The sequence below is a fragment of the Aspergillus nomiae genome (genome assembly GCF_001204775.2).
Source record: "Aspergillus nomiae NRRL 13137 chromosome Unknown contig00089, whole genome shotgun sequence".
Taxonomy (NCBI): Eukaryota; Fungi; Ascomycota; class Eurotiomycetes; order Eurotiales; family Aspergillaceae; genus Aspergillus; species Aspergillus nomiae.
In genome coordinates, this window is record NW_015378144.1 from 19,550 (window position 1) to 45,204 (window position 25,655).

At 49.8% G+C, this 25,655-nt stretch overlaps 10 protein-coding genes across 10 annotated transcripts; 4 read left to right on the forward strand and 6 right to left on the reverse strand.

Moving 5' to 3' along the window:
- Positions 1-636: 636 nt before the first annotated feature.
- On the forward strand, positions 637-1,569 carry ANOM_003758 (uncharacterized protein; the record flags this gene model as incomplete). The annotated part of the gene is made up of 1 exon (XM_015549015.1): positions 637-1,569. The coding sequence occupies one exon, from the start codon at positions 637-639 to the stop codon at positions 1,567-1,569; it is 933 nt and encodes a 310-aa protein (XP_015408133.1).
- A 245-nt stretch (positions 1,570-1,814) lies between these two features.
- On the reverse strand, positions 1,815-4,795 carry ANOM_003759 (uncharacterized protein; the record flags this gene model as incomplete). The annotated part of the gene is made up of 2 exons (XM_015549016.1): positions 1,815-3,361; positions 3,427-4,795. The coding sequence occupies 2 exons, from the start codon at positions 4,793-4,795 to the stop codon at positions 1,815-1,817; spliced, it is 2,916 nt and encodes a 971-aa protein (XP_015408134.1).
- Positions 4,796-6,881: 2,086 nt separating this feature from the next.
- Positions 6,882-7,493, forward strand: ANOM_003760 (uncharacterized protein; the record flags this gene model as incomplete). The annotated part of the gene is made up of 1 exon (XM_015549017.1): positions 6,882-7,493. The coding sequence occupies one exon, from the start codon at positions 6,882-6,884 to the stop codon at positions 7,491-7,493; it is 612 nt and encodes a 203-aa protein (XP_015408113.1).
- Positions 7,494-7,663: 170 nt separating this feature from the next.
- On the reverse strand, positions 7,664-8,413 carry ANOM_003761 (uncharacterized protein; the record flags this gene model as incomplete). The annotated part of the gene is made up of 1 exon (XM_015549018.1): positions 7,664-8,413. The coding sequence occupies one exon, from the start codon at positions 8,411-8,413 to the stop codon at positions 7,664-7,666; it is 750 nt and encodes a 249-aa protein (XP_015408112.1).
- Positions 8,414-8,917: 504 nt separating this feature from the next.
- On the reverse strand, positions 8,918-10,919 carry ANOM_003762 (putative pantothenate transporter; the record flags this gene model as incomplete). Its single annotated transcript, XM_015549019.1, has 9 exons — positions 8,918-9,497; positions 9,544-9,772; positions 9,833-9,900; positions 9,953-10,046; positions 10,096-10,183; positions 10,239-10,322; positions 10,372-10,452; positions 10,498-10,599; positions 10,650-10,919. The coding sequence occupies 9 exons, from the start codon at positions 10,917-10,919 to the stop codon at positions 8,918-8,920; spliced, it is 1,596 nt and encodes a 531-aa protein (XP_015408111.1).
- A 555-nt stretch (positions 10,920-11,474) lies between these two features.
- Positions 11,475-15,592, reverse strand: ANOM_003763 (uncharacterized protein; the record flags this gene model as incomplete). Its single annotated transcript, XM_015549020.1, has 12 exons — positions 11,475-11,842; positions 11,911-12,464; positions 12,513-12,859; positions 12,963-13,079; positions 13,150-13,310; positions 13,880-13,934; positions 13,993-14,141; positions 14,196-14,670; positions 14,724-14,788; positions 14,839-14,974; positions 15,032-15,226; positions 15,284-15,592. 12 exons carry the CDS (start codon positions 15,590-15,592, stop codon positions 11,475-11,477), a joined length of 2,931 nt encoding a protein of 976 aa, XP_015408110.1.
- A 497-nt stretch (positions 15,593-16,089) lies between these two features.
- On the forward strand, positions 16,090-17,911 carry ANOM_003764 (MFS transporter; the record flags this gene model as incomplete). The annotated part of the gene is made up of 5 exons (XM_015549021.1): positions 16,090-16,266; positions 16,323-16,489; positions 16,538-16,614; positions 16,690-17,097; positions 17,151-17,911. The coding sequence occupies 5 exons, from the start codon at positions 16,090-16,092 to the stop codon at positions 17,909-17,911; spliced, it is 1,590 nt and encodes a 529-aa protein (XP_015408109.1).
- A 763-nt stretch (positions 17,912-18,674) lies between these two features.
- Positions 18,675-20,529, reverse strand: xanG (cytochrome P450 monooxygenase xanG; the record flags this gene model as incomplete). Its single annotated transcript, XM_015549022.1, has 5 exons — positions 18,675-18,728; positions 18,813-19,292; positions 19,338-19,697; positions 19,754-19,986; positions 20,040-20,529. The coding sequence occupies 5 exons, from the start codon at positions 20,527-20,529 to the stop codon at positions 18,675-18,677; spliced, it is 1,617 nt and encodes a 538-aa protein (XP_015408108.1).
- A 436-nt stretch (positions 20,530-20,965) lies between these two features.
- Positions 20,966-22,641, forward strand: ANOM_003766 (isocyanide synthase family protein; the record flags this gene model as incomplete). Its single annotated transcript, XM_015549023.1, has 2 exons — positions 20,966-21,743; positions 21,800-22,641. 2 exons carry the CDS (start codon positions 20,966-20,968, stop codon positions 22,639-22,641), a joined length of 1,620 nt encoding a protein of 539 aa, XP_015408107.1.
- Positions 22,642-23,492: 851 nt separating this feature from the next.
- On the reverse strand, positions 23,493-24,952 carry ANOM_003767 (PP2C family serine/threonine-protein phosphatase; the record flags this gene model as incomplete). The annotated part of the gene is made up of 2 exons (XM_015549024.1): positions 23,493-23,934; positions 23,964-24,952. The coding sequence occupies 2 exons, from the start codon at positions 24,950-24,952 to the stop codon at positions 23,493-23,495; spliced, it is 1,431 nt and encodes a 476-aa protein (XP_015408106.1).
- Between the last annotated feature and the right edge of the window lie 703 nt (positions 24,953-25,655).

Consider the following 25,655-nt stretch of genomic DNA (forward strand, 5'->3'; position numbering starts at 1 on the left):
CCAGGAAGTAGTCTTAGGCAATATATCGGTGAACTCACTGGATCGTGGGGTGCTCGCGTGGTGGCTGAGTTTGGGGTTGGGTGCGTGATCACTCATTCCCAATATCGATCGGAATTTCGGTATTGGCTTGGCACTTGCGAACTGAACTGTAGTATGTCTACCTGAGAGGCTACGCGAGTCAGTAGGGTTTCCTTTTGGTGATCTTGTGACGAGAGTGTGACATTTTGCAGTGGTGCTATGCACAATGACGATAGCCCTTATGCTCAATGACAAAGGGTTGCTCTCATGAGGCCGGGGCCAATGAGAATAAATGATGGCGATGACAGGGCCGTTGCAGGGATATGTCATAACAGGGTGATGGCCGGTGCTCTAGATATATCAGGATAATGACAATGGTATCGATTCTGAACGATATTCAGCATGAGGTTGACGCCGGACAGCTAGGGAGGATTAAGAATACATTTACTTCGATATTGCTGAATATGATTTGCTTGTTACTTCTGCTTATGCTGATTTAGACCTCGATGGCTTGTTTTGCGTTGGTCCGTCCTGCCATCGAACCGCCTGGGATGGGATATCCGGAACGCCTGATGAAAATAAATATATAGGTCCATGTATGTTCCCTTGCCCTTATGAATGATCTGGCTTCTGACACGTCAAGAGTCCTCACTGTCGAACTTCGCACTTTCAAATGCACAACGAGCACTGGCTCATACCGCAAACTCCAAAGGCGAAGTACAAGAACACCTCAGCCGTTTTGGCAGAGTCCAATCCATTTATGAATACATCAGTCTACTCCACAAGATCATCAAAATCCTCCCAATCCTCTCGTCCAACCCAGAAGTCCTGGATGTATCACCCCCAGTCCTCTGGCACACAGACCTCCACCTCCACAACATCTTCGTCGCCCCAGATAACCCAACCACCATCCAAGGCATAATAGACTGGCAGTCGACACGATCTGCACCCTTATTCACCCAAGCGCGGTTCCCGGAATTCCTCAAACCCCCCAAGAACTATATCCCAGGAGCCCGGGTGCCACGCTTACCGGATGATTTCGAGGAACTGTCTCCAGAGCAAAAGGAAGAAGCAAAGAGGGACAACACTTTGGCGTCGCTGTCGAAATACTATGAGCTGGCTTGTCGGGGGTCTAACGAACCAGCGTATAATGGAATGAGCCTTGATCGGAGGCTTTGGGAGCCGTTTACCCCTTGTTCGCTTCCTGACTGTGGAAGTCTGGTTCCGCTGCGGAATGCTTTGATCCGACTTTCGCGAGGTTGGGACACCCTCGCATTGCCCGGTATTTGTCCGTTTGGATTCACTGAACGGGAGTTGGAAAGGCATGCGGAGCAGGAGGAACAATATAATGACATGCTTTATCTGTGGGACACTGTGAAGACTGGGCTCTGTACAGATAATGCCGGATGGGTGCCGAATGATAGATGGGACGCTACGAATGAGGTGAATCGGGATCTATTTAACATGTATATTGAGACTATGAGTGAGGAGATGTCACCGGAAGAGGCGGTAGCAATGTGGCCGTTCCCACCTGTGCCGGTGACTCAATGAAGCTGATGAGGACTCTGCTTGGCGGGCTAGGATAGCTGTTATATCTGGTCTTCATGGCCGATGACCGGTAAAATAATGATCATCTCTCCTCTTCTGATTATATACAACGTTCTACAGAACGGATTGACGGTGGCCGAAGCTATATTTGAACAGCGGAGTGCCACTTGTTGGAATCTATGCCGGGACTATGTAATCACACAACATATAGATGAAGAGAGCAGCTGGTGAGAACAGGTTGGGAGCATTCAAACTGGCACCTCAGCTGGACGCCGCTCGATCAAATGCGACTCTCCCAAAGTACCCTTCAATACCAACACCATGTCATCAATAGTCGACAAGAACTTCAAATATGAACTGACGGCCACACAATACCGCCGGTAACTCTCATCTCGCACCAGCGTCGTATTGAAATCCATAGCACGGCGCTGTGCATTCCATTGTTCGAAACACCGCTTCATCAACGGCGTTGGCAAGCGTTCTGGAAGAGGAAGACCTGATTTCAGCGCCTGCTCGATCACACTTAATACTGCCATGATATCGCCAATGTGATGGTCGTTGAGAAGGCCGACGTTCTGGGCAAACCGTTCCTGGAAGTGCTGTGGGAGACTGGTCGATAGGACGAGCAATCGACCTAAGGCTTGATTCATGTCCTGGCAGAGGACGTGCATGTTTGCTAATGCTGCTTGGTGGAACGGACCGAGTGTCATTTCAAATTTTAGGAGGCCAATTGAGCCTTGGATGGACAGGAGAGTTTCTCCGATCTCGAGGGCGATCTTCTCAGCTACTGCGCCTATGGGGCTGTTGGTTTCTGGCCGACCCCAATGAGATAGCAAGAGAGCATAGTGATCAGAGAGCGTGCCGATAGTATTGGACAATGTCTTGCAAATATGCCGTGTTGCGGAGGGCGGACGGGGAAATATCTGGACGATGAATGCGGCAACGAAGCCTAGCAGCACCGTGACGAGTCGCTTCCAAAATGCTTCGTAGCCGTGTCCCGGTAGACCATACTGCGATGTGTGAGTGTCGTCGTAGCTGAAGCCGACGACCAGAATAAATGTGGCGCCGCCCATCATGGCCGCCATGGTGAGGATTGGAGGCAGGAACAAACGCCACCACATCAAGATCGCGGTCATCACTGCCGTAATTGCAGCCAGGCCGTAGGCATTACCGGGTCCATTGCCAGACCCAATGTACCAGGCGACCATGCCCATCACACCCCCGACGACCGTGCCAATCGTGCGACCGACGAGCGATACGGTGAAATCGCCCATGTACACAAGCAAGGTGGTCTGCGCGGTGATCAGAGCCCAGATACCTTTCTCCCGGTAGTAGAACCCAGCGCTATGTGGAATAGAAGCAGGTATTGCCACCGCGATCGTGACAACCACCATGCGCAGTGCATACATCCCGCCGGGATTCGTGAACCAGTGATAAAAGCCGGTCAGCGCTCTCACCACCAGGCCTCGCCGGATAGGCCTTCCGGAGCCGCGGCTGATCTTTAGACGCCGATACGCCTCTTTGGCTTGCTCTTCAGCATCGTCAGGATTGGTCGCGGGAGCCGCGGCGAGGTCTTCTGTGGGTGCCTTTTGGTGTGGGTTCACCAGCCAGCTGAAAGCGTAGCGCAGACCCGAGGGAATCCAGATGCGGTCCTTGGTGCGCGCTTGCATTAACCGGTGGACCTGGGCCAGGAGTCGTTCTAAAGTCTCTGCGGCGCCGAGGATACGTTCCTCCATTACCATTCCAAGTACCATCCGCGGAGGGCATGCGGTCCCAAGTGTTCGGCCGATTTCAACTGACCATTTTCATCAAATAAATCAGCATGGCTGTCGAGAAGCGCTTCCGTGGTCTGTGTTGCACATGATGCTCGGGTTGACTGCAGCGTCTGCAATACGCGATCCGCTCTCGTCATAAGCTCATTCAGGTGATTTAGCGCTGCGGCTCGACGAAACCATCGGCCAGAATTGGCCGCGTGCAGAGACTGTGCAATGAGTTCACTGGTTTCCGAGCACAATTCAAGCAGTTCCGTGGTTGATTTTCTCAATGCATCCAGTGTGCGGTGTCGAGAAGCCCCGTGCTCGGGACTGTCCAATCCTTGTAGTACATCTGCGCTCTCCTGTAGCTGATACTGTCCGACGTCGTGGGCTCGTTTTTCCTGCACGTCGCTTTTGTCAGATGCCTGTGGAGAGTGTGCTTTGATCTCTTGTAGCTTTCGGTCAGCTCTGAGGAGGTTAATGTGGTAGTCCATCAATGACATAGCGGCCAGAATAGCCTGTCGCAGGGGCTCCTGTAACGTCTTTATATCGTCTGAGCTCCAGCGGCCACGAGAGAAGTCAAGGGGCAGGAAGGCCAACGACGGTTGCATGGCCTTGATTGCTCCGATGGTTTTCGCTTTGGTGGCCGTCAGCTGCTGCAGATCGAGGGTTTCACCTGCAAACTTTTGCCGGGTGCACTTCAGTGGGATTTCTCCTAGGCGGACGAGTTGCTCCATTTGTGTGAGGGCCACAAACGACGTCGATTGCGGAAAGAAGACCAAACAGCAGGCAACCCCCAGGCCAATGCCGATGGCGCCTGGTTTAATGAGGATCTCCGGCAAGGAAGCCTTGAATGATGGCAGACTTGGCCCGAAGAGAAGAAAGAGGTCTGCGATGATGATGCCGAAAATCTGCGCCAAGGCAAACTTCGGATTGGCGACACGGACGCGAGACATGAAATAGACAAAAGCACAGATCATCACGTAGAAGATAACAGTCACGCGGGCATCGAGCATGAAGCCATTGTACACGAGGATTTGGGCCTCTGCGGCTGGACTCGTGCCGGTTTGATTGCCGATCGCGACCGCTTGCTGCTGCAATGCCTGTACCATCGCCTTCGTTTGTGCGTCTGGTCGGGCCGCTAAGGCGGCTTTCATAGTGAGGAGTCCCCAGGCCCACGCGAGGCACATGCCGAAGAGGAGAGACAGCGCTGCCAGCAGGTAGACGAACAGGATTCCTGCTGGAGGGACAATATACAGCAATAAAGCCCCGAAGAAGGTCGCGATGCCGATCTCGTGCAAGGCTGGGCCGATGAATATCAGCAGCGAGGCCACCCAGGCCGCGGCCCAGCAGCGAAAGAGTACCTTCAAGTCGCGCGCATTGAAGTGGTCCAGCCAGGCCGGCAGCTTAAATGGACGACCCCGTTGGCTGCCGCTACCGCTGTCGGCAGCATCGGAGGACTTGGGATCGGGCATTTTTCAGCACGACATGCGGGTTTTAAATCGTGGAAGTCGGAGAAGGACGCGAGGAATGGAGGTCGGAAGTGCGAGAAGTCGGCACCGGAGCCGTGGAAAGCCCCTGGGCCCCTGCGAATTAGGCTCGGAGGTCAAGAAATGCAACCATAAAACCCTGAGCTCGATAGCATCCAATAATATAGCCCAATTTGAGGTCATGACGCCTGGAACGGAGGATCAACCCCCCACTAAACAGATCGAGACCGATTGTCCATTCCGTTCAGGGTCTGCGTGGGTCTCTTCAATCGACCATTAATCGTCTCTTCTCGTTCCAGCCCTAATCCTCCTGCCATGTGCCGAGGTCCATTATCCGCTTTGGGTTGGAGTTAAATTTTCTGTTCCCATAAAATAAGCATTCTGAAGGGGAATCAATAAAAACAATAGTAATAATAAAATAAATAAAAACAAAAACAGAAAAAACTATTCTTACGCTTCCTAGTCCCTACGTGGACGACCACATTGGTGGCTCTTAATGCTGAAGTCCCATACAGCTTCGGCCCTTGTCAGTGAGTGAAAAGGACAGGAACAATGATCCTTTGCACATGAACCGTAGTTTACTAATATTAGTATCCTAGCACTGAAGTGGAGACAACGCCATGATGAAACTTTCTGTGCCTGACAGCTGCTGTATTGGTCAGGCCTGCACGAGATTATCCCCTGGTCGTAGTTCTTATTCACAGACTAGGCTGGTATTTGGCAGTTTCGTCAACATTAGTGATGGCATGGCGATCCATGTTTGATAAACCCCGAGCCTGGCAGAAACGCAAGTTTCGACCTGGTCTTAACGCGGAAATGGCTTTTCTCCACGCCGACATGGAGTCACTGGTTTGACCATCGCTTCATACCCAGGAATGATACAGCCGCAATGTGCTTGAAGATCCTGGAGAGAAATTGCGTAGAATGAACTAGATACGGGGCCTGAAACTGAACCACTACTGTCGATGGGAGACAAGGCACCGTTGCTGGATGCCACGACCACTGCTCTCCTGGCGACTGTTGGACCGGTCATAGGGGACACAGAGGAAGAAAGTATGAGACAGAATTGGCAGGTTTCCGGAGTAGAGAAGAACACATTGCTTGAAACTATTGTTTGTATGGACATAGAACGCGCCTAACAGGATGTGATTAGTAACATCTTTCTCCCAAGGACAGATCATAAGGAGGTACCTCGGAGAGGGCCGTGAGACGAAAAGAATCAGCCACCAGGAGTCTAGATCGTCTTTGTCCCGCCGGGAATCGCTTGGCAAGAGGTTACGTGCAATCGTTCTATTCGCTGGCTGGGTTGCTAATGGATTGCCTGATGCGGTTCTATACATTACATGCATGTCTACACGGCCCAATCGTAGGATGGTACCGGGAGGAAAACTTCTCGGATGCCTTTCCCCCTGATGCTACAAATCTGTACTGACCAACGACCAGACTATCGTCGGACAACACATCTCATTCTAACGCGTGGAGTCTTCCAATTCACTGCCCTTGGGAATGGCACACACGGGATTCGAGCTTCACTGCCAAGTCGGCACCTTCGCAAACCTCTTCCACAATGAAAGGCAAGAGTCCTGCTCGTACCGATAGGCAGGAAGGTAAAGCCGAGGCGACTGACTGGTCGGCGCGCGAAGGATGAATCGGAGTCTTCCCTGCTACGACAACTCTGAGAGGGATTGGCAGCCAAAGCCTCACAGTTTGGGTTTTATCCCCACATGGCATACTTTGCGCCACTCCTGAGCGCGACACGAGAGAGCGTGGAGCCCTTTGTCTGCCTATAGTGTGGATCAGTAATGCCCCGCGGGAAATGGACTGTCGACGAGATGGGCAGCAGTGCGTCAGCAGCAGTCGCCAACACAACATGCTTCACCGTGGCAATCCGCGGAGACTCTACTATGGCCGTCACGATAACTAAGCATCCAAGCCCCCGTCCCGATATGCGAAACGAAATTGCTTCTCACCATGCAGAAGAGGAAGCAATATCTAGGAGCGGAAGACTTCTACAAAGGCAAGAGATCAGCACCCTCTCCGCATATAATGGAAGTGTCTGTTCCCTAACCCGATGCCAGGTCTTAGATTGTTGGATTCCAAGTTGGCCGCGATCCCGATCATCGTCGCTTTCGCACCCATTAAAGTCATTGCGGCCGGAGGATTTTTCGCCGTGGCCCATCTCAAGAACCGACAAACCACCAAGGACCTGGACTACCTGCTGGAACCTGACTGGGCGAATGACAATGACATCAAACAGTCGCTTCGGGAGGCCATCGTGCAGGTCGCGGACGAGCTGGGATACCCGCAAAACTGGGCGAATGACGATGTCGCCCTTTTCGTGACCAAGCAGGCGAGGCACTTACTGATGAACCTGGCCTTGAAACAGAATATTGTACTTTGGTCGGGGAATCAAATTACCGTTCTTTCCGCACCGGTCGAGTGGGCGTTGGAACGGAAATTGCGACGCATTTACGCAGCGGACCGGGGTCGGAAGGCTGAACTAGATCTATCTGATGCGCTGGCGATGCTGAACCTCTTGAAGAACGACAAAGGGGGGAAACTGGACATGGAATATTATCGCACATTGAACATCAACGGCTTCGACGTGGTCCCGGATCGCGAGACGATGCAACGCGTGTCGGCCGCTTACAAGGCAAAATACAATGAGGAAGTCTTCTTCTGATCCTACGGAGATCGATGGCCATGATGGGACCATAGGCGGCACGTGGTGTTGCCTTGGCGTCCCCGTAGCAGTCAGTGCTGGCAAAATCATGGGGAGCTGATACGGTAAGTCGCCCACAGAATCTATATGACCAGTCCTAATATGTGGGAGTAGGTTTGGAGGCGGCTGATTCAGATGGTGTAAAGCCAGCCGACATTCGTGACGATATTTCGGCGACCAAAGACTTTGTTCACTCCATCTGCCTCTAGCACGAGCTTGCTGTCGTCGGAAATATATTCGGGTGGAAACCGATCGAGGTCTTCGGGGGAAAGTGCCGGTACCGAGCTCGTCCAAATTGGACCTGAGAGGGGCGCATACGGAGGGAAAGAATCCTTTCCCGTTTCTCGCATAATATGGTTGCGGTCCCGACGTAGACCTAAACTCAACCGCCAGTTGAATGCAACCACGAGTTCTTCCAACAGACACGCTAGAATGGCATATCGCACCGGATCGGTATCCCGTGGGTCGCGAATACCCTGCAACGACCAGTTCCGCTGATACCAAAAGTATTCCGTTTCGGGACCGAGCGCCTCGTACATACCGGATACCATTGCCTCATACATTCGGTAGAGGGACCGTATGGGGGTGTCTCGCGCGCGCCATAGTGGGATACTCCGGAGGTCGTCCAAGTTTTCTAGCTTATTTTCTTCCAATTCCACATTTCCGAGAATATTAATGGGCGCAACCAGGTCCGGAACAGGAAATTTCCAGCTTGGAAATGGAATCAATAAGCGTATTAGAGCGAGAAGGGGGCTTTCATGGAATCGGCGTAGTCGGACCAGGCTGCCTCGGAGCCGTAAGGGTGTGCTGAGATTCCGAAGTCGCCAGAGCCATTGGTACAGCCTCAAGCGTAAAGACTTCTTGCGGGATGGAGGGGACATCAAACTAGGGGAGGAAGTTTAATTCATGAAGAGAGAGTGTGTGAGTGTGTGCATTTGGCATGAGAAAATGAAGACAAACAAGCGGTCAATTTGGCACCTGATTTCATGACCGGATTAACACTTGTCCCGCTTACTCTGTTATGGAGAATCCGGGGAATATGACGTCATCGGCCAACCTGCTCGGCTTCGATCTTCTCGTTCAACATCTACGAACTTCCCTGTGCCTAGTTCTTTTTCAATGGAGGTTGTGCTTACGACTGGATATTTTCCGATATTTGTGGGCCCTCTATAGCTTTGCAAGCAAGACACGCTGAGGTCCTATATATATTTATTGATACCTACTGCAAGGGGAGAACGAGGGCAATTGCAGCCGCACTGTCAACGAAGGTAAGCCTTGCATTGGGGTCTGTTTGAAGCCGGTCTTGTCCAAAGGTGAGACGTGCTGTAATGAAGGGTAGTGCTTCGCCGGATAACCGTTGGAGTTGGCAACTTGTGGACAGACAATTATACTCCTGATCTCTCCACGTCTCTATTCTTCGCCAAGTCGTTGTCAACAACGTCATCCAAAACTGCCTCTCCTCTCTTCATAGCTTCCAGCCTAGCCAGCTTCAACCTCCTTGTCGCTCTCTCCGTGTCCCTGGTTATCCACCAAGTGACAAGGGTAGTCAAAATACAAGCCGCTATCAACCCCATCGTAACGGCAAATGGCACCGTATAATGCGGCGCATACTTGCTCTGGAATATCTGCGGTCCGATAGCACCCCCGATCTGACCGTAACTATTCACAAAGCCGATCGAGAAGGCAGAGCCAGTCGCGCGGCTCGTGGTTTGTACGCGCCACGGCCACATCAATGGGAACCACGCACTTCCTAATGCATTCGCGATGACGGTCACGGCATAGACGGCGCCGTTGCTGGGGAAGCTGTAGAGGACACCATAACAGGCGAGGATGACAACTAGGAAAGATAGAGGGTAAAGAGGTCGGGGAAGGCGGGAGCTGTCGGCCCAAATACCGAAAACGCCGATGCAGATGACCGTTAGGACGGAGGTAGGAATGTTGAGAAGCTGGGATGTTGCAATGTCCCTAATTTGTTCAGCTTAGCATACCTATAAAAGCTTAGGGGACATACGTGAATCCTAGGTTTGCGATCACAGTCGGTTGGTAGAATCGTAGACCGTGCGTTCCTACGGTAAAGAAGGCCCATATCAGGGTAAAAAGCCACAGCCGGCGGTCTCGCAGTGAATCGAAGATTTCACGGAAATTGAAGTTGACCTCTTCGGCTCGAGGTGCGTTGCGTGGCAATCGGGCCTGGATGAACGCCTTCTCTTTCTCCGTAAGCCATTTGGCTTGAGGAGGGACTGTCACCTCATGGTTAGTCTCACTATTTATCGTCTCCAGCTAAGGGATGATATACATACAATCAGGAAATATGAATATTAATAATATGCCGAACACGACAGTGATAATGCCCTCTGTTAAGAAGAGCCTGAACATCTCTGCGTGAGTAACGAATACCTCACAGACACGACGAAACGCACCATTGCCAACCTGATAATCCATGAGACCCGGACACTGTATCAAACGCGTAGGCTAGTACGCCGCTGATAATTCCAGAGAAGTTTCCAAGGATATCTTGTCCTGTTAGTACTGCAAATGCTTCGGCAGGCCGGCTCCCGCTTACAAAAGTAAAGCAATCTTAGTGACATTTCATCAGGCCGATACCAGTAGCATAATTGGAGAATAACTCCAGGAAACAATCCAGCTTCGAACTGAAGGATAATGTGAGTCATCTACAGGGCCGAATCAAATAACCAGGGGTCCTACCAAGCCAAGGAGAAAGCGCACCGCGTAAAGTCCCTCCTTATTCTTGACTGCTGTATGGCAGGCGAGGGCAATTCCCCAACTAATCTGCTGCTGTCAGTTTCGTATCGTGTAGCAATCCCAATTAAACGCCTACCATGATTCGAGACTGCCACCTGGAGGGAAGGAATCGTTTGAATAACAGATTTGACGGGGTTTCCGCAACAATATATGGAATCTAACGGTGTCAACGATGTCACGAAGACTGCCAATCGATACCTACGTAATAAAGAACCGTAACGAGATTATGTTGATCAGTGGTCATACCAAGTTGGGTCAAGATATTTCTATCTGTGCCCTTGTTCATGATCTTCGCATTCGCGACCTATGTAAAGTAGGTCAGTATTGTCATTGAACAAATGAGTACTCTCGTACATTCTCGGAATCTATATTCTTCAACAGAAACATTATCGCACAAAGTGGCATAATGTGCCAATCGACCCGACGCAATAGCTTTTTCTCTTCCTCGGCAGTTAGGGATGTTCGTGCCCTCATCCACTGGGCATCGAATCCCGAAATAGTATCAGTACCAGCGTTCTCCTCGCTGAGTGCCTGACCACGACTTGCGTAGTGGAGGGTCTTATCTTTCCTGTCGCCATTAATGGAGCTTTGCTCACAAGCGACAGTGTCTTTAGTGTCTCTCATTCTTATCCTTACTCTAGGGAAGCTCGGTGGACAAGGGGGTGTCGGACATATGGGAAACAGGCCAAACCTAGGATTTTATACTTGTTAACTAGGAAGTATGCATACACTCTCTAGCGGCATACGCCTGGCTGAAGGAAACTATTACACTTTACCGCCCATTTTCTACCCCAACAGCGCCTATCAACTGTATGTACAGAAGCAGGATGATCTCCGGTTGACGTGCTTCGAGGATCAGAGCACGTTCATACTACTGCAGCTACATCTGCGGACTTCATCCGAAGCACTACTCCCTAATGCACTAGTCTTCAACATCGGCAATCAAAGTAGGAAGTTCAGCACGGCATTCATTAGCTTCTTCCCCACTTCTATCACATCATCAGTTAGCTTGCATAAGTCGCTCTAGTGATAGCTAGATTTTCCAAGGTCGTGAATGTCCTTGAATTAAATCTGCCGGACCTCAAAGGCTCGGACGTATTTGGATATGCAGTATAATCCCCACATTGTGCCTATGAAAGTCTTTTCATTGAAAGGTACCACATCGTGATATCTCCTACTTTATACTGCATCAGCCACATTCGTCTCAGATTCCTTCTTTGTCACCCCTTTGTAGAACTGCCGCTCCTGATAGACCTTTACATCGTCCTCGGCATATATACGGCCCTGCTTCTCCTCCTTAATTCTTAACCGACGGATTCTACGGACATCCCACTCAACATTCCTTGTCAACCACCACGTCCATAGGTTCGCTAGACAGGCGGCACCAATTACACCGGCACATATGCCGAATGGGGTTTTATATCCGTTGTATGCAAACTTGGACTGAAAAAGTTGCGGTCCAATAACGCCGCCGACTTGACCAACACATGACTGGAAAGCTAACGTGAATGCGGCGCCAGTAGTGCCTTTTAGAGATGATGTTCGCCCTGTGTCAGAGTTAGTACGTCGGGCTATAGAAAAAGGGAGCTAGCGCGGAGTGTAGAAGCAAACTTACATGCCCAGAACGGAATGAAATATACCGAATAAAACATATTGCCCAGCACGCACGAGATATAGATCCCGACACGGGATTCCAAGACCGTTAGCAAAATGAAAAAAACAAGCATCGGCCCCATGATACAAAACATGGTATATGCAGGGCGAGTCAGATATGCCTGTTTCAGGAACCAGCCTGAGAAGATAATCGCCAGAACTGCCGCCGCAGATGGCGGGATATTTAGCAACTGATTGCGTGGAAGCCCGGCAAATCCAAGGCTGGTGGTGATCGTCGGAAGCTCCCATGTTAAGGCGTATCCTGAGAAATTGACGAGAACCTGGGATAGCATGAAGGCATAGGTTCGTGGATCCTTGAGCGATGCGATCACTTCTTCTTTGGAAAAGTCGGAGTCTGCTGTTTTGGGTGCGTTCTCGGATAGTCGTGCTTCGACATAGTCCTGTTCTCGTTCTGAAAGCCACTTCCTGGTCCTGGGAGACTTAGGCCAGTCCGGTAGGACAAAGTAGATGACTCCGGAAAAGAGGATGGTGAATAGACCTTCTAATAAATAAACCCTTGGGGCTAGTTAGTTAAAGACGTGTGCAGTGTGGTTTGATACTAACCATCGCCATGCGCTCATTCCACATAACCCGTTCATATATGATATTCCATATGCTAATAGCGAACCTACAATTCCAGACGTGTTCTGAAAGCCGAACATCCACATGATGGGCTTGCCCATCTCATCGCTGCGGTACCAACCGCATAGCTGCGCCGCTATACCGGGAAACATGCCTGCTTCGCACATCCCTAAGAGAAAGCGCAGCGCCCAAAGAGTTTGTTTGTTCTTTGCTGCCGCATGGCAGGCTAGGACAATACCCCAGGTTAACATGATTCGCGACTGCCATAGGCGCGGCGTGAGCCGCTTCAGTAAAAGATTGCTCGGGACTTCGAAGACAATGTAGCTGATCTGTGACATGTTACTATTCGTCCACACTCCACTACTGATAACTATGGATAGAGCGGAGAACAGCCAAATTGGGGTTTTGTAAAAGGGTGAAAGGTGAACTAACGAAATAAATTGACTGGACCCAATTGTATTCGTCCGATGTCATCTTAAGTTCGTTTAACACATTGCGGTCCTCTCCAACCTGCAACACCTTGACGGAGGCCGCATTGGTATAATCAATCTAAGATGCATTAACATGAGTATTGAAACAGCAACTTTGCGGACATAAGAGAATGACGCTCGGTACGTACAGTTTTGATAATATACATCATGCCAATCAAAAACAAGAACCTCCTGTCAATCTTCCTCCGGATTCGCTTGTCCTCTTCCGGTGTGAAAGATTGGAGTAGGGCTTTTCTTCTCTCATCCTCGGTTCCAAGGTCGGAGCTACTTTCTCCAGCGGCAGACAACACTGTTGAATTCGTGATTTTCTCCATGGCCGCGAGAGCACGGCGAGGACAGTAAGTAGCAGCAAAGAAAATAGGATGCAGAATTCACAAGAAGATAGCAGCTAGCAGCTGAGTCGCTAGAAGAAATACGGCGGTATTCATGCATCATGTCCGAAGGCCAAAACCGGCCTCTGCCAAGGCTTAAACGGATAGGCACAATACCTCATGGCTATCACACAATTACTCTCTTTATCCTTCTCCAACTGAAAGGCCCGCCCTGCCAAGTTTAGATCGAAGTTAATTGAGTGCGGAGAAAGCAATATCAGTTGGCATGTGTCGCTCACGCCTTATCTATGGGGTGATCCGTAAACGGGATGACGTGCGCATATACGTCTTGAAGATGACAGCTAGAGGTATTCGTAAAACGAGAACATCTCCGTTTCGTTCGTTTTTGCAATATGCATACTAGTCTTGGAAGGAATAAAAGGTGTTCGCGCTATTCTGTTTTTTATTTTAACTTGCTATGGAGAGTTATACATTTACTTCATGGTCATAAACTGCCCGTACCTAATTCCCTGCCATCTGGGCAGACCTTCTCCTTCTCCACTCAGGCGACTTGACACGTAGGATGACCATTGCTGACCCGACTAGAATGAAATTTAGTATCGACAGCCCTGTGAAACACCAGCCCCATCCCATCCTCACGGTCAGTGGATGAATGATCGCTGCAGTAACTGCCGCCGCAGGGCTGCGAAGCATGTTTCCCAATGCAAAGGCCTGGGCAGCCTGCTGGCGGATACATTCGGTAAGGAAAGCATTAGTCGTCACGAAAATCCAAGACATTCCAAATCCCACTGCGGTCAGATCCTAGCCGTTAGCTTGATATCTCTCATTTTCCCTTTACAGACCGTGAACCTCGCCAAGGGAGGCAGACATACCCAGAAATGTTGACACCAGCACTGCTGCCGGATGAATTGCCCTATCAACAAACCAGCCAAACATTGCTAGACCAGCGACGCAGAGCAATATGCCTCCAATTTGGTCTCGAAGCCTGGTCTCCGGAGTGACTTGATCTTCTCCGAGGGCCCTGACCATGCGAGCTCGACGCCAGTCGGATACTCGACCGCCAACAATGGAGCCCACAACCATCGCAACACCAATGGCAATATATCCAGCCCCGACCTGGGTTGAGTTCCAGTGATAAACATTCTCCAGCGCTGTCGGAAGCTGGACCGCGATCCCGAAATATGACGAATAGAGAATGGCGGTGTTGACAGAGACAATACCGATGGGAGGGTAAGTAAAGAGACGCCAGTAGCCTTTTAGCGTAGGCTTCGGGGGAGGGGGCCGCGCTCGGGGGAGGGGGCGAGGCAGGAGAAAGGGCTGGGTGGCCATAATACCCAACCTTTATCATTGTACGGCTTTCCGTTGCCTACTCGGGCTCGAAGAGTCTCCGGCTGGAATAGAAGCATGATGAGCCAAAGCACAGCCGCCAGTATTGCTAGGCTTGTATCAGAACTGCAGGAATAAAAAGGCAAGAGAGTCACATACCCAAGAATGCGAAAATCCACCTCCAGCTTGCTTGACCAACGATTGCGCCTCCCAGAATCGGACCCAAAATAGGACCGCACTGAGGGCCCAACATGAAGTATGACATGGCCCGGGCACGTCGCTTGGGTTCCGTGATCTGTCTATACGGTGAGTATAACTAAACCTTTGACAAAAGAAAAAGGGTACTGCATACATCAGCGACTGTACCGGCACCCATCGACACTACCGCCGATGAGCCAAATGCTTGGACGATGCGCAGAAACACCAGAGCACCAAAGTTCGTCGGAAGGACAGCCATCAAAACATTTGCGATGATATATACCACTAGAGATATCAAGTACAACGGTCTTCTACCCTTCCAATCCGCATAGCTCGACCAAAAGAGGGGCTATGTAAACGTTAGACCATCATCGCTGGCAACCTGGGATTATGTCAAAAGACTCACACCGAAACCGAATACCGCCATGAATACGGAAACAGTAGCATTGATAGCTGCAGCGCTTACTTGGAACTCATTTCCTAAAACAGGCAAGGCAGGAAGGTAAATATTCCCTGCCAATGGGCCCAAGAAGCCGGCCACTGTGACAAGCGCGAGAATGAACAATCTCTTGGGGCGAGAGAAGGCCGTATAGGGTGGCGGTTGTGTGACTGCATTTACCGGTGTTTTCTCCGGCGCAGTCCCAAAGTTTGATAGTTTCTCTTCCTTCGCAACTGAGCCTGGCTCGTTCGGTGGGCTGGTGGCAGGGCTTGTCATGTCCAAAATATGCTCGAAAAACCAACGCGAACGCCTTGCACGAACAAAGCAGTTCGTGTCCTAGGTATAAGAAAGTCTTGAAAGTTTCACTTACTAATGAAAGAGAGAAAAATAGGTAATAATAATCCTCATTGAACTAGTTAGTCACCCTAAGCCTCGTATCACCAGTGGAGGTCCATAGTGAAAAGGCAGGGTATAATAACAAGGGCTATTATTCTCCACAATAAATCGTACATATGAAAATGTGCTCAATCCTGCGCACATATGCGCACATACACCTTGTTAGTCAGTATGCCTCTCATAGTTGGCTGGGACTTTGGCTTTCTTTTCTTTCATACGGTTGATCTGATTAGACTAAGGCTTTCTTGACCATTACTTATATCAAACATCTTTCATATTTGTCTGGTCGGTCATCTTGGTCTCGCATTGTATACTCTGTCTATAGATGACACTGTGAACCCTCGCTATTACACACTTTACATGTCACTAATATGACCATGCGTTCCACAGATCCCATTCTGAGAGGAGACCGGGATAAGGATGATATCCGCGCCCATGAACAGAATACTGGTTCTGATGAAGAGTACGCCAGCGAAGCCACCATCAACAGCCAACAAGTGGCCTCCCTCAGTACCAAGAAGGCACTATGGGCATACCTAATTCTGTGCTTTTCTGTGAGGATATTCCAAGATATCTTTGCAGTGCCTCCTTTACTGATGATTGAAACAAGACCGGCCCGACTAGCTCAATGGCTTTCAATTATGTCTCGGCGGCAATCCAGTCTGCAGCGAACACCGTTGGCCATCAGCCGGGATCAGACAAACCCTGCGCTCGCCGAGGGCATATCAAATGCTTAGTGAAGTTCGGCGCAGGAGAAATTGACTATGTCAGCTATGTGTATGCCTTTCATCGTAATCTTTGGGGAAGTGCCACTGAACAAACCAGGCTCTATCTACGCTCAATTGGTCGCGCAATGGAAGGCGTTGTCACTATCATGACTGCTGGCGTAGCAGATTACTCGCGTAAGGGCATCCCCACTATATGTCTCATCAAGGCCTCACGGGGAAGCACTCGCTGACTCACTCATTGCAAACCAGGATATCGAAAAACTATGATGTTGTGCTCAATTCTCTTGTTTGGCGCGCTGGCGCTGCCATTTGCCGGCCTAACAAAGGCCGACTATAGCCACCTCAATGCGCTCGCGACCTTGTATTGCTTGCTCACTACCGTACAAGGCGTATATACCGTTATTGAGGCATCGTACATCCCAATTTTCATGCGCTCGGTGGGTGGTTTGCACTCTGCATCTCCAGCAGCAGATCCGGACACAAAGCGTACATGGAAAAAGGGTTTCACTGTTAGTGTTCTGGCATTGGTTGCAAGCAATGTAGGAGGTATTGTTTCCTTGCTCATTGGTATCATCCTCGTTTACGGGATCGGGTCATATGCGCAAGTGGGCTACTTCAGTTACCTCCTCGCCATTACAATTGCCGGCTGCATTACGAGTAAGTATGGCTCCGCTCCACATATAGATTCGTATCTGAACCGTTTCGTGCAGTTGTCTTCGCGACCATTGGTCAATTCATGCTCCCCTCGGTGCCGGGTCAACAGCGGCCCAAGGGTCAGAATCTTTTGCTCCTGGCCGTGAAAGGGTGGATACGCATGATCGGGTCTGCACGTCAGTATCCTGAAGCATTCAAGTTCTGCATTGGCTGGATCCTGTGGAACACCGGCTACTCCAACTTCCTCGGCTTGACTCAGTCGCTCTTCCTTGAGGTCACCGGCATCGCGAGAGGCTCGGGCGTCTATCAAGTTTGGTCCTTTACCAACGTGATCTTCGCCTGCATGGGTAGCTTAAGCTTTTTGTTTCTCTATCCACATGTCCGGGTCCCGATCAAGAGCTGGGCGTATTTCTTCTTGAGCGTCAACTTCCTGTGCGTTCTGTGGGGATGCATTGGGATCAGCAACCACGTCACGATCGGGTATAAGCACGCCGCCGAGTTCTGGGTGGAACAGGTCCTCTTCATGAGCACCAGTAGCGCGCTGCGATCCTATAACAGGACGGTCTTTGCGTCGCTCATCCCCTGTGGGTCTGAGGCACAGTTCTTTGGTCTCGAGATCACGCTGGATCTTGCCACTGGATGGATTAATCCCCTTGTCCAGGGCGTGATCCAAGATCATACGCATAATCTGCGGTTTCCCATGATCCCTAACGTGTTACTTATTTTCCTTGCGGGCTTGCTGTACATCTGGGTGGACATTCCGAAGGGGATCGAAGATGCGAAGGTGCCATTGAGCGAGGCTAGAGCAGGCAACTAAGGGCATATCAAGGGAATTTGTCCTATGGACATTATGTGAGACAAGTAGTCTATTGTTTTGTAACATTGTATTACGATTGGAATGAAAGAATGTTCTGCTCCGTTCCTGTGCATCTGCGTGGACCCGCGGCAGACGATAAGCCCTAATGAAAGGACGTCCCCTGTTGTTTCTGTAGTGACCTTTCCACCACTTGGCAACGTTGAAAGCTTCCCTCGACTGACTCAACTCCGTGGAGTAATTTGCATCACATCGGACGGCTCAACAGGGCATGAGTCGCACCAAGAAGCGCATCCGCGGAGAACTTGGAAATATCGCGTGGCGCATCTTGTTCCTTAGCGTCACTTGGCAGGCAAAATACATTGTCCAAGTCTGGGGCGAAGGAACACAAGCACCACATCGCGAGATTAAAAAGTAAGCACCAGAGAACTTTTGCGCACATTTCCTTTAACATGTAGTAGCACAGACCATTGTTCGCTTCGCTCTTTCTGTTGCCATTCATGTTTTTCTATAGTCAGAGCAAGCCAGAATACGCGAGAAAAGAGAAGAAAAGAGAAGTTTTTCTTTGCCTAGTTTTGGACATCGGAGATTTCCGGCGATTCTCGTACGTAACATAAGCTATTCTACGAACCATCCTGCAGAAGCCAAACTGCGTTGTTCCTTAAAAAAAAAATAAAATAAAATAAAATAAAATAAAGAAGAGCGAAAGAAACCGGAAAAGAAAAAGCCCACTCGTCTGACTTGTTTCCTAGATGGCAATTCGCCTTTACTTCCGTTCAGTGAAAACTAGACGGAGAGCTCGTGGGTACAACGGACCGGCCTGAAACACTACGAGTCAGCCTGCGTTTCTTTCTTGCTTCCCTCGAGGATGCAGCCAACCTCAAGAATTAAAAACACGACTTACCGGCGTCTTACGATCGGGCCATTCAGGGTCCAGCAGCCATGAGAGTCTGCTGATCAGGACAAACAGCGCCACTCGGGCCTCGAGGAGCGCGAATTTCTCCCCCAAGCAGGCGCGGCTACCACCGTGGAAAGAAACGAATTCCGCACGGGCTCTCCTCTGGCGGTAACACTGCAAAATCTCTGTGCTACTTTGACCCCACCGTTCTGGCCGGAATTTGTCCGCTGTCGGTCCCCAGACTGCAGGGTCACGGTTGGTAGAGTAGCAGTTGTAGCCGACGTATGTGCCCTTGGGTATGTAGATCTGATTTCCCAAGACGAGGTCTTGTGACGTCCTGCGGTTGATGAGTTGTGAGATAGGAGGCAGGAGACGGAGGCTTTCGTAAATGACGGATGTCAAATAGGGAAGCTCGCTGAAAGCAACCTTCGAGGGGTCTTGTGTATTACACGCGTCGACTTCCTGCCTCAGTCGGGATTGTACATTCTATCACATCAGATACGTCCACTATGGATGATTTGACGCGCTTACCGGATGCTTCGCAAGCAGATATAGCATCGAAATCAGGAGCAGTTGCGGGTTCTCTTGTCCGGCGACAAAAAGCACTTTCAGGTTGTCCCGGAATTGCTTCTCCGTGAGTACCCCACTATCTCTCGCAGCAATTAAACGTGTCCCTAGATTGGCAGGTTGGGGCGACCCCTGGCCATGCCGTACAGAGAGCTCTAATGCGGCTGAGAATTGTTCCACCATGTGTCGGGCTCTCACACGGCACGGGATCAGCTTACCGAATCTGTCCAGGACTGGAAAGTTCATGAAGATGGGTTTGAAGATCTCCCTCTTTACAGCTATTTGAAGCTGATGAAGCGATGGTTCGTTTCCTTTGGTAGGTTTCTGTATCTTTGATGTCAGTGGTGAATAAGCTGGACTCATCAAAGAAGGCTACAGACGTGGTTTGCTTGCAAGAGTACTTGCGAAACATTAGCGATGGTAAACTGTTGCAGGAGATCCTGAACAAGCACACCCCGGTTGCCCACGGTATTCTGCAGCATTAAAAGCGAACAGCAAAGCTCTTCTGCATTTGCGGCCACGAGACCTGTGTCAAAGTGCCCCTGAAGACCCGGCGTGATAATGTCTCGATAGAGTCGCCATGTTGTGCCGCGGGAGGAAATCACGTTGTCACCTTTCGGCACAACTGTCAGCAATAGAGCAATTGGGTGAGAGACGGGAATAGACCTAAGAACTCAGCCAGCACGCTGTGTGGAATCTTCTTCTGGTTCCCACTTTTCTGATACAAGTCCTCGTTTTTAAAAATCTCGTTGAGATAACCTGATCGTTGTACAAGCAAATTCCATTGCCCCGCAAAGAATATCTTAATAGCTCCATGGGTTTGGAGAGGTTTCTGAATATGCCTCCTGTAGATTTCCTCTTGATCGATATCGCGAAACAAGGAAAGCAAAGTCACCCAGAAGGGAACAGCAGGGATATTTTGGGGGTACCGAGGCGGTATGATCCTCGCAAGGATACAAATTACCAAAAACAAGATCCCTACCCCGAGGGCCTTCACGATAATGAGACAGAGAGCGTGCATGACCATTCCGCGGGAAGTTAGTGATTCGGATATTGCAAAGAACACGGTGTGCTGGTGTCTTTTAGAGCGCCAAATATTGAAGTGGAATGAACGGGTGACCGCATTGGTCCTAGTAGACCTCGTAAGGACTTGCATCTTGTGGGAGTCATGAATAACAACCTCATGCTAACTGGCTATCAAATGACGAAGCTGCCGAATTCCGCCCAAGTGTAGCGCCAGTGGAATCACAGTGGGCTCTGTCTGACCCTCGTGTAAGTTCTATTCGTATCATGCATCAGGAAGCTAAGGAAATAGCATGGACCCATTATCCCCACTATCTGGACCCTCAAGGGTCCGGTGTCAGATCCATGTTCGCTCTAAATCCTGCCACGGGAATAACAGACTGTGCTGTTCGCTAGCAGCCTTTCAAGTTGCGTAATAATACGAGCACCGGCTAGACAATAGTGGGTGGATCTGGCTCTGGCATGATTCAAGCATCCCCTTCTGGCCGTCGCCGTTAAGAACGCCCTGAGTTAATCGCTTGCTATTGTATGCGATATACCTAGAATTACTTGCATTTTACCTCCCATCTATGAAGAAGACTTCTGCATATTCTGCCGTCAACATGGCGAGAACGAGCATCATACAGAGCGCAACTGCAATGCCTTCAATCCATGGAAGGGCGCTGGGAGTATATGTACGAACTCCTGACGGTGGTCTCATTCGCTGCATGGGACTGCATTCGCAATGGATCCAATGTATCTGGTCAGCGATTCAATCGACAGTCATGGCTACAGAGCCAGGTTTGGGTCATTGCCTTAAGGTTTGCCTACCTGGAAATGATGACGACTTGGAATTACAGGAAGTAGACATCTACGAACGACAAAGAGCGAACATGGACAGCATCGTCGGTTTCATGCTCAAACCTGCTCCACCGGGTTGGACGATAGGCTCAGTGTCCATAGATCAGTTCTTTGCGGAACTGATCTTGGACCGTATCGATGTCACTGCTACCACTCTTCCAGCAGTAACCGAGCCTCCAGTAGACCTAACAGTTGAACGGATCGTGAATTTGTTCGACAAAGAGCTCCGGTATTGTGTGCAGAATGACCAATGGGAAACTCAGGGTCGAAATTACTTTGCAGATAAAGTGCGGTTTTTTGTGTATCATAATTCCACATTGCAATTGTGCCTTCCGGCGTTTCCATGCAAGTCATCGAATCTTGAGAAGGTCATCGGTGTCCTTCCGGATAGGGGAGAGGAAATCGCCTTGCGCCGACTGCACGCATTTGCATATAAGGTCGAACAAATATATCCACCTGGAGCTAAAATATTAATCATCAGCGATGGTCACGTTTTTAGCGACTGCAGTAAGTTGTCAATGATTCATGCCCCTGTGATATCTTACAACTAACGGCCATGGCAGTCGGGGTTGATGATGAGACGGTAGATGAATATGGTGAACATCTCAAAGTACTCAATCGAGCCATCTCTCTAGCTATGAGCGAAGAAACGGAGCGAGTTCAGTTTCAATCTCTTGTTGACCTGTTCAAACTGACATCGTTCTCACCTTTGACTTCCCCGATTGCTGTCGGAATGCTGGATCTCCCCGAGCTGCAACATTACCTCGCCACAAACCTCGACAATACCGCAGAATTATGTCGTCGAATTCTGGTAGCCGGCTGTCAGCCTTCCGAAGAGAGCCTTCGTACACAAATCGAATCCGGAGACAAGTCCACCTTAGCTCTGTATCGTGGGTTCTCACGATTCATGCTCCAGGACCTAGATCGACATCCACTCACACAATCGCAGTCGCGCTCACAACGAAAGAAGCTTGCAGCCAAAGTCTCCTTCGAGATGATCTTGCGAAACCAAGCGTATTCCAATTTGATTGAGCTGATATTCCCGGATTGTCTACGCCTGTCAATTCATGCCCACAATAACTCCGGTCCCAAATTCGGGATCAGACTGTTTGACACTGCGACGGTACGCGCTATTGGCCAACTAGATTCAATCGGTAGTAGTGGTATCAACAGTGACGAAGGCGATGTGACTGCATCGCATCTTCTTCATATACCGACACCGTGGCATAATTGTATCGTACAAGTTGCAGGTGACCCCAAGCTCTACGTGGTCAAAAATGGTGTTGTCAAGGAGGGTTCGTTCATTCCCAAGTACAGTGCAGACTTGGTCACCGGGAATCTTGCGAAGGGCAAAGGGGCTTTTGTGTTGTTGAAAAGACACGTGGATTCAGTCAGCACAACGTAGTGTCTTCCTCACTGGTTGTTGATGTCTGTCACTTTACTCTCCTTTCAGCCTTGTTATGTATGTACTTTTTGGACATCATGGCCTCATCCCCTCATGTATATTGAAGGATTTCCTTACCATATTCAGAACTGCTCAATGTTTGAACGCCTATTGTATATCGAGTTAAGACGAGCTCGCTGCTGATGATATCATAAAGCGTAGTTGCCTTCTATAGAGCCACGCCAATGTGTCTATGGTAGGCTGTCCTCTTGTATGCTGCCTGTCTTTAGCGAGCGAGGAAGATATACAGAGACCTGAGCGTTAAACTTCACCCATACCTACGGAGAGCTAGCCGTTGCAAGCAGTTGGTTAGGCGACTAATTGGCCCTCGTTATTGGTTTCTCCCGTGATAAAATCTCCAATCATTAGTACATTCCTTGGTATTCGCATGCCCACAGTGTGATCAACTCATATGACTTTAGCACTAAGGTTTAGCAAATGAGGTATGAGAAGAAAGCAAACACCCAGCATGCCAAAGCCGAAGTTGATCTGGACCTGAATGGGCGTTTCCCACCCTTTGTCCAGAATCACCAGAGGTAGGCAATCAAGATTAGCTTCAAAGCCTTGATGGATATCTCAAACCTCGAGGTATCATCAGTGGACGAAGGAGTTACCATAGTGACCGATCGGCACATTCAGGATAACATCAGGCACCGTATTTGGATCCCCAAGATTTGAGGCTATTCCGAGATAACGCCACGACCAGGAGTGGTAGTAGCCACCCAGAGCTGGTGGGCCCACCGAAACGTGATAAGGATTGCACAAAGTTTATGAAATAACCATCGTAGATTCTTTTACTATGTCCTTATAGCTTACTTCGGTGGTAGACGTGGGCAGTGAAAGAAAACCACTTGTACGGTCATATCGTCCCGTATACGGCGGGAGAACGGAGACCCAAGAGCGAGACGGCCTGCTATGAGCTCGTGGTGGTTTCCCCCGAGGGAATTGCGCACTAGGTGCACGGCAACGTTATCATCTTGGATTGTCGTTCTTCCCTCCTCAAATTCCCAGTCCACCCCGTTCCCAAGGTCACCGAAATCGACAGATTTATACTCTGCTTTCGGTTGGCTGTTTGGGTGCCCATGGATTTGTGCATCCAGCCATTTACCAACTAGATCTACAGCCTGCTGGTTGGATAGTGTATCCCACATGCCGTCCGTGGCCAGGATGACAAACGAAGGTTTACTCGGGTCAATCTTCGTCGTGGTCACAACAGGCTCGGCAGTTAGGTATGGTGGTGTGCGAACGTCATACCTGGCGTTAGCGGTGATGGGCCCCCAAACCTTTCCTTAAGGTCCTGCTGCAGCTCCAAAGCCCACTTCCACCGACTATCACCAAAAGCTCGTGAGACCATCATCCCTAGTATCCGTCCATCTTTAGCTATGTTCTTTTCGCCCGGGTGCTCCTGGTTAATCCGCGCAACCTCATCTTCGTTGCTGCCAGTCTGATCGACTGACAATGGAATTGCCTCCCACTTGCCATCTGGCAATTGCTGTCCGAGAACCGCTCTGGAATCTCCAGTACACGCCACGTGTAATGAACTGGTGACCGAATCATACAAAGAGAGTAAAGCGCATGAACCAGCGTAGGCAGGAGCCAGTTTCTTCAGCTTGTCCTGTAGCGGCTCGCTACTTTGGACAGTCTGCAAGGCTGTCTTTATAATCGAGTCATCCAGGTCCACAAATGCCTTCGTGATCGCGTGATGAACCACCTCGTCAGGTATGGATCCTTCCTCGGAGGATGCTGACTTAACTTGGCCCAAGCTATGTCGCACAAATGGCAAGAGTTGATCCTTCAGAAGCTCTGCTGTTTGCCAGCCCGCGTGTCCATCGAAGACCGCCCACGCCATCCACTGAGCGCCATCATTCAACGGAGACGGGAAAATACCATGGGTGAAGCGGTCCTCGCACAGGCTATTGGACGCCAGCTGTGTGCCGTCGTATCTATTCACTCCAGCAACACTCTTGACTGGAAATGAATATGCGTCTTTAGATATGATACGCGTCACTTCGTCTTTGGAAGGACCCGGCTCGGCCACTAAGTGCCCGGCTGGTGAAGCTTCCAGACGAGGCACATCGTCGTCGTGAGTGGCTGTCAACCACCAAAAGCCTGGCGCACTAACCAGGCCGGTAATTGCAAAGGACCTCCATGTTTTGTTGATAGCTGGGGACGTGTCCTTCCTTGAGTAGAAGTTCCTGACCTGCGTCTTTGAGAGAGAATTACGGGTCACGCGACCTAGTAGACGCGTGCCACGCACGCGTAGGGGTAGCATAGTTGACTGGGGGAGGGAAAGGCTCAGGTAATAATCTCAGATCGCGTTGCACCACGAGCATCCCTTGTTGAGGTTCTACGAGAATGCTTTTATCAGTCAATCTCCAAGTAAGGGGTTGATCAGTAAGCAAGTGTACAAATGATGCTTTGTTTCATTCGATGCGTTTTCCATCTTCATACATAGTTCACTAGTCCGGATGTGGTTAGCGTGGTACGCTGCCGCCCAGTCACGGTGTGGCCGGAATTGCCTCATTTGGTTGGCTGCCAAATATAGTAACCCGCTCATCAATCCATAACAAATTCATCGGAACAACACAACTTGATAATAGGATAAGCTGTCCGAAAGACTTAGGAAATTGAATAAATTTCATCGAATATGTATTTATCTTTACTAGTGATATAGCTCGCAAGTTCTCATCTTAAGTTCATATCATGAAGGATTCCCTAAACCTGATATATATTTTCAAGCCCTCATGTAATCAAGTGTAGTAGTCCCTTTGATACACGTAGATTTAATCATCACCTAAATGTCAACTAAACGAGAGAGACCGTATATGTGTTGCCAGATCACGTATCTGGACAGAACAGAATGGGATATATATAAACACATACATGAAAAAGTGTTCCTTCGCCAATACATCGAGTCGAAATTTTCTGTCTAGTACAAGACTCAAGAGGCTCGCGGAACCGGTTCACTATATCTT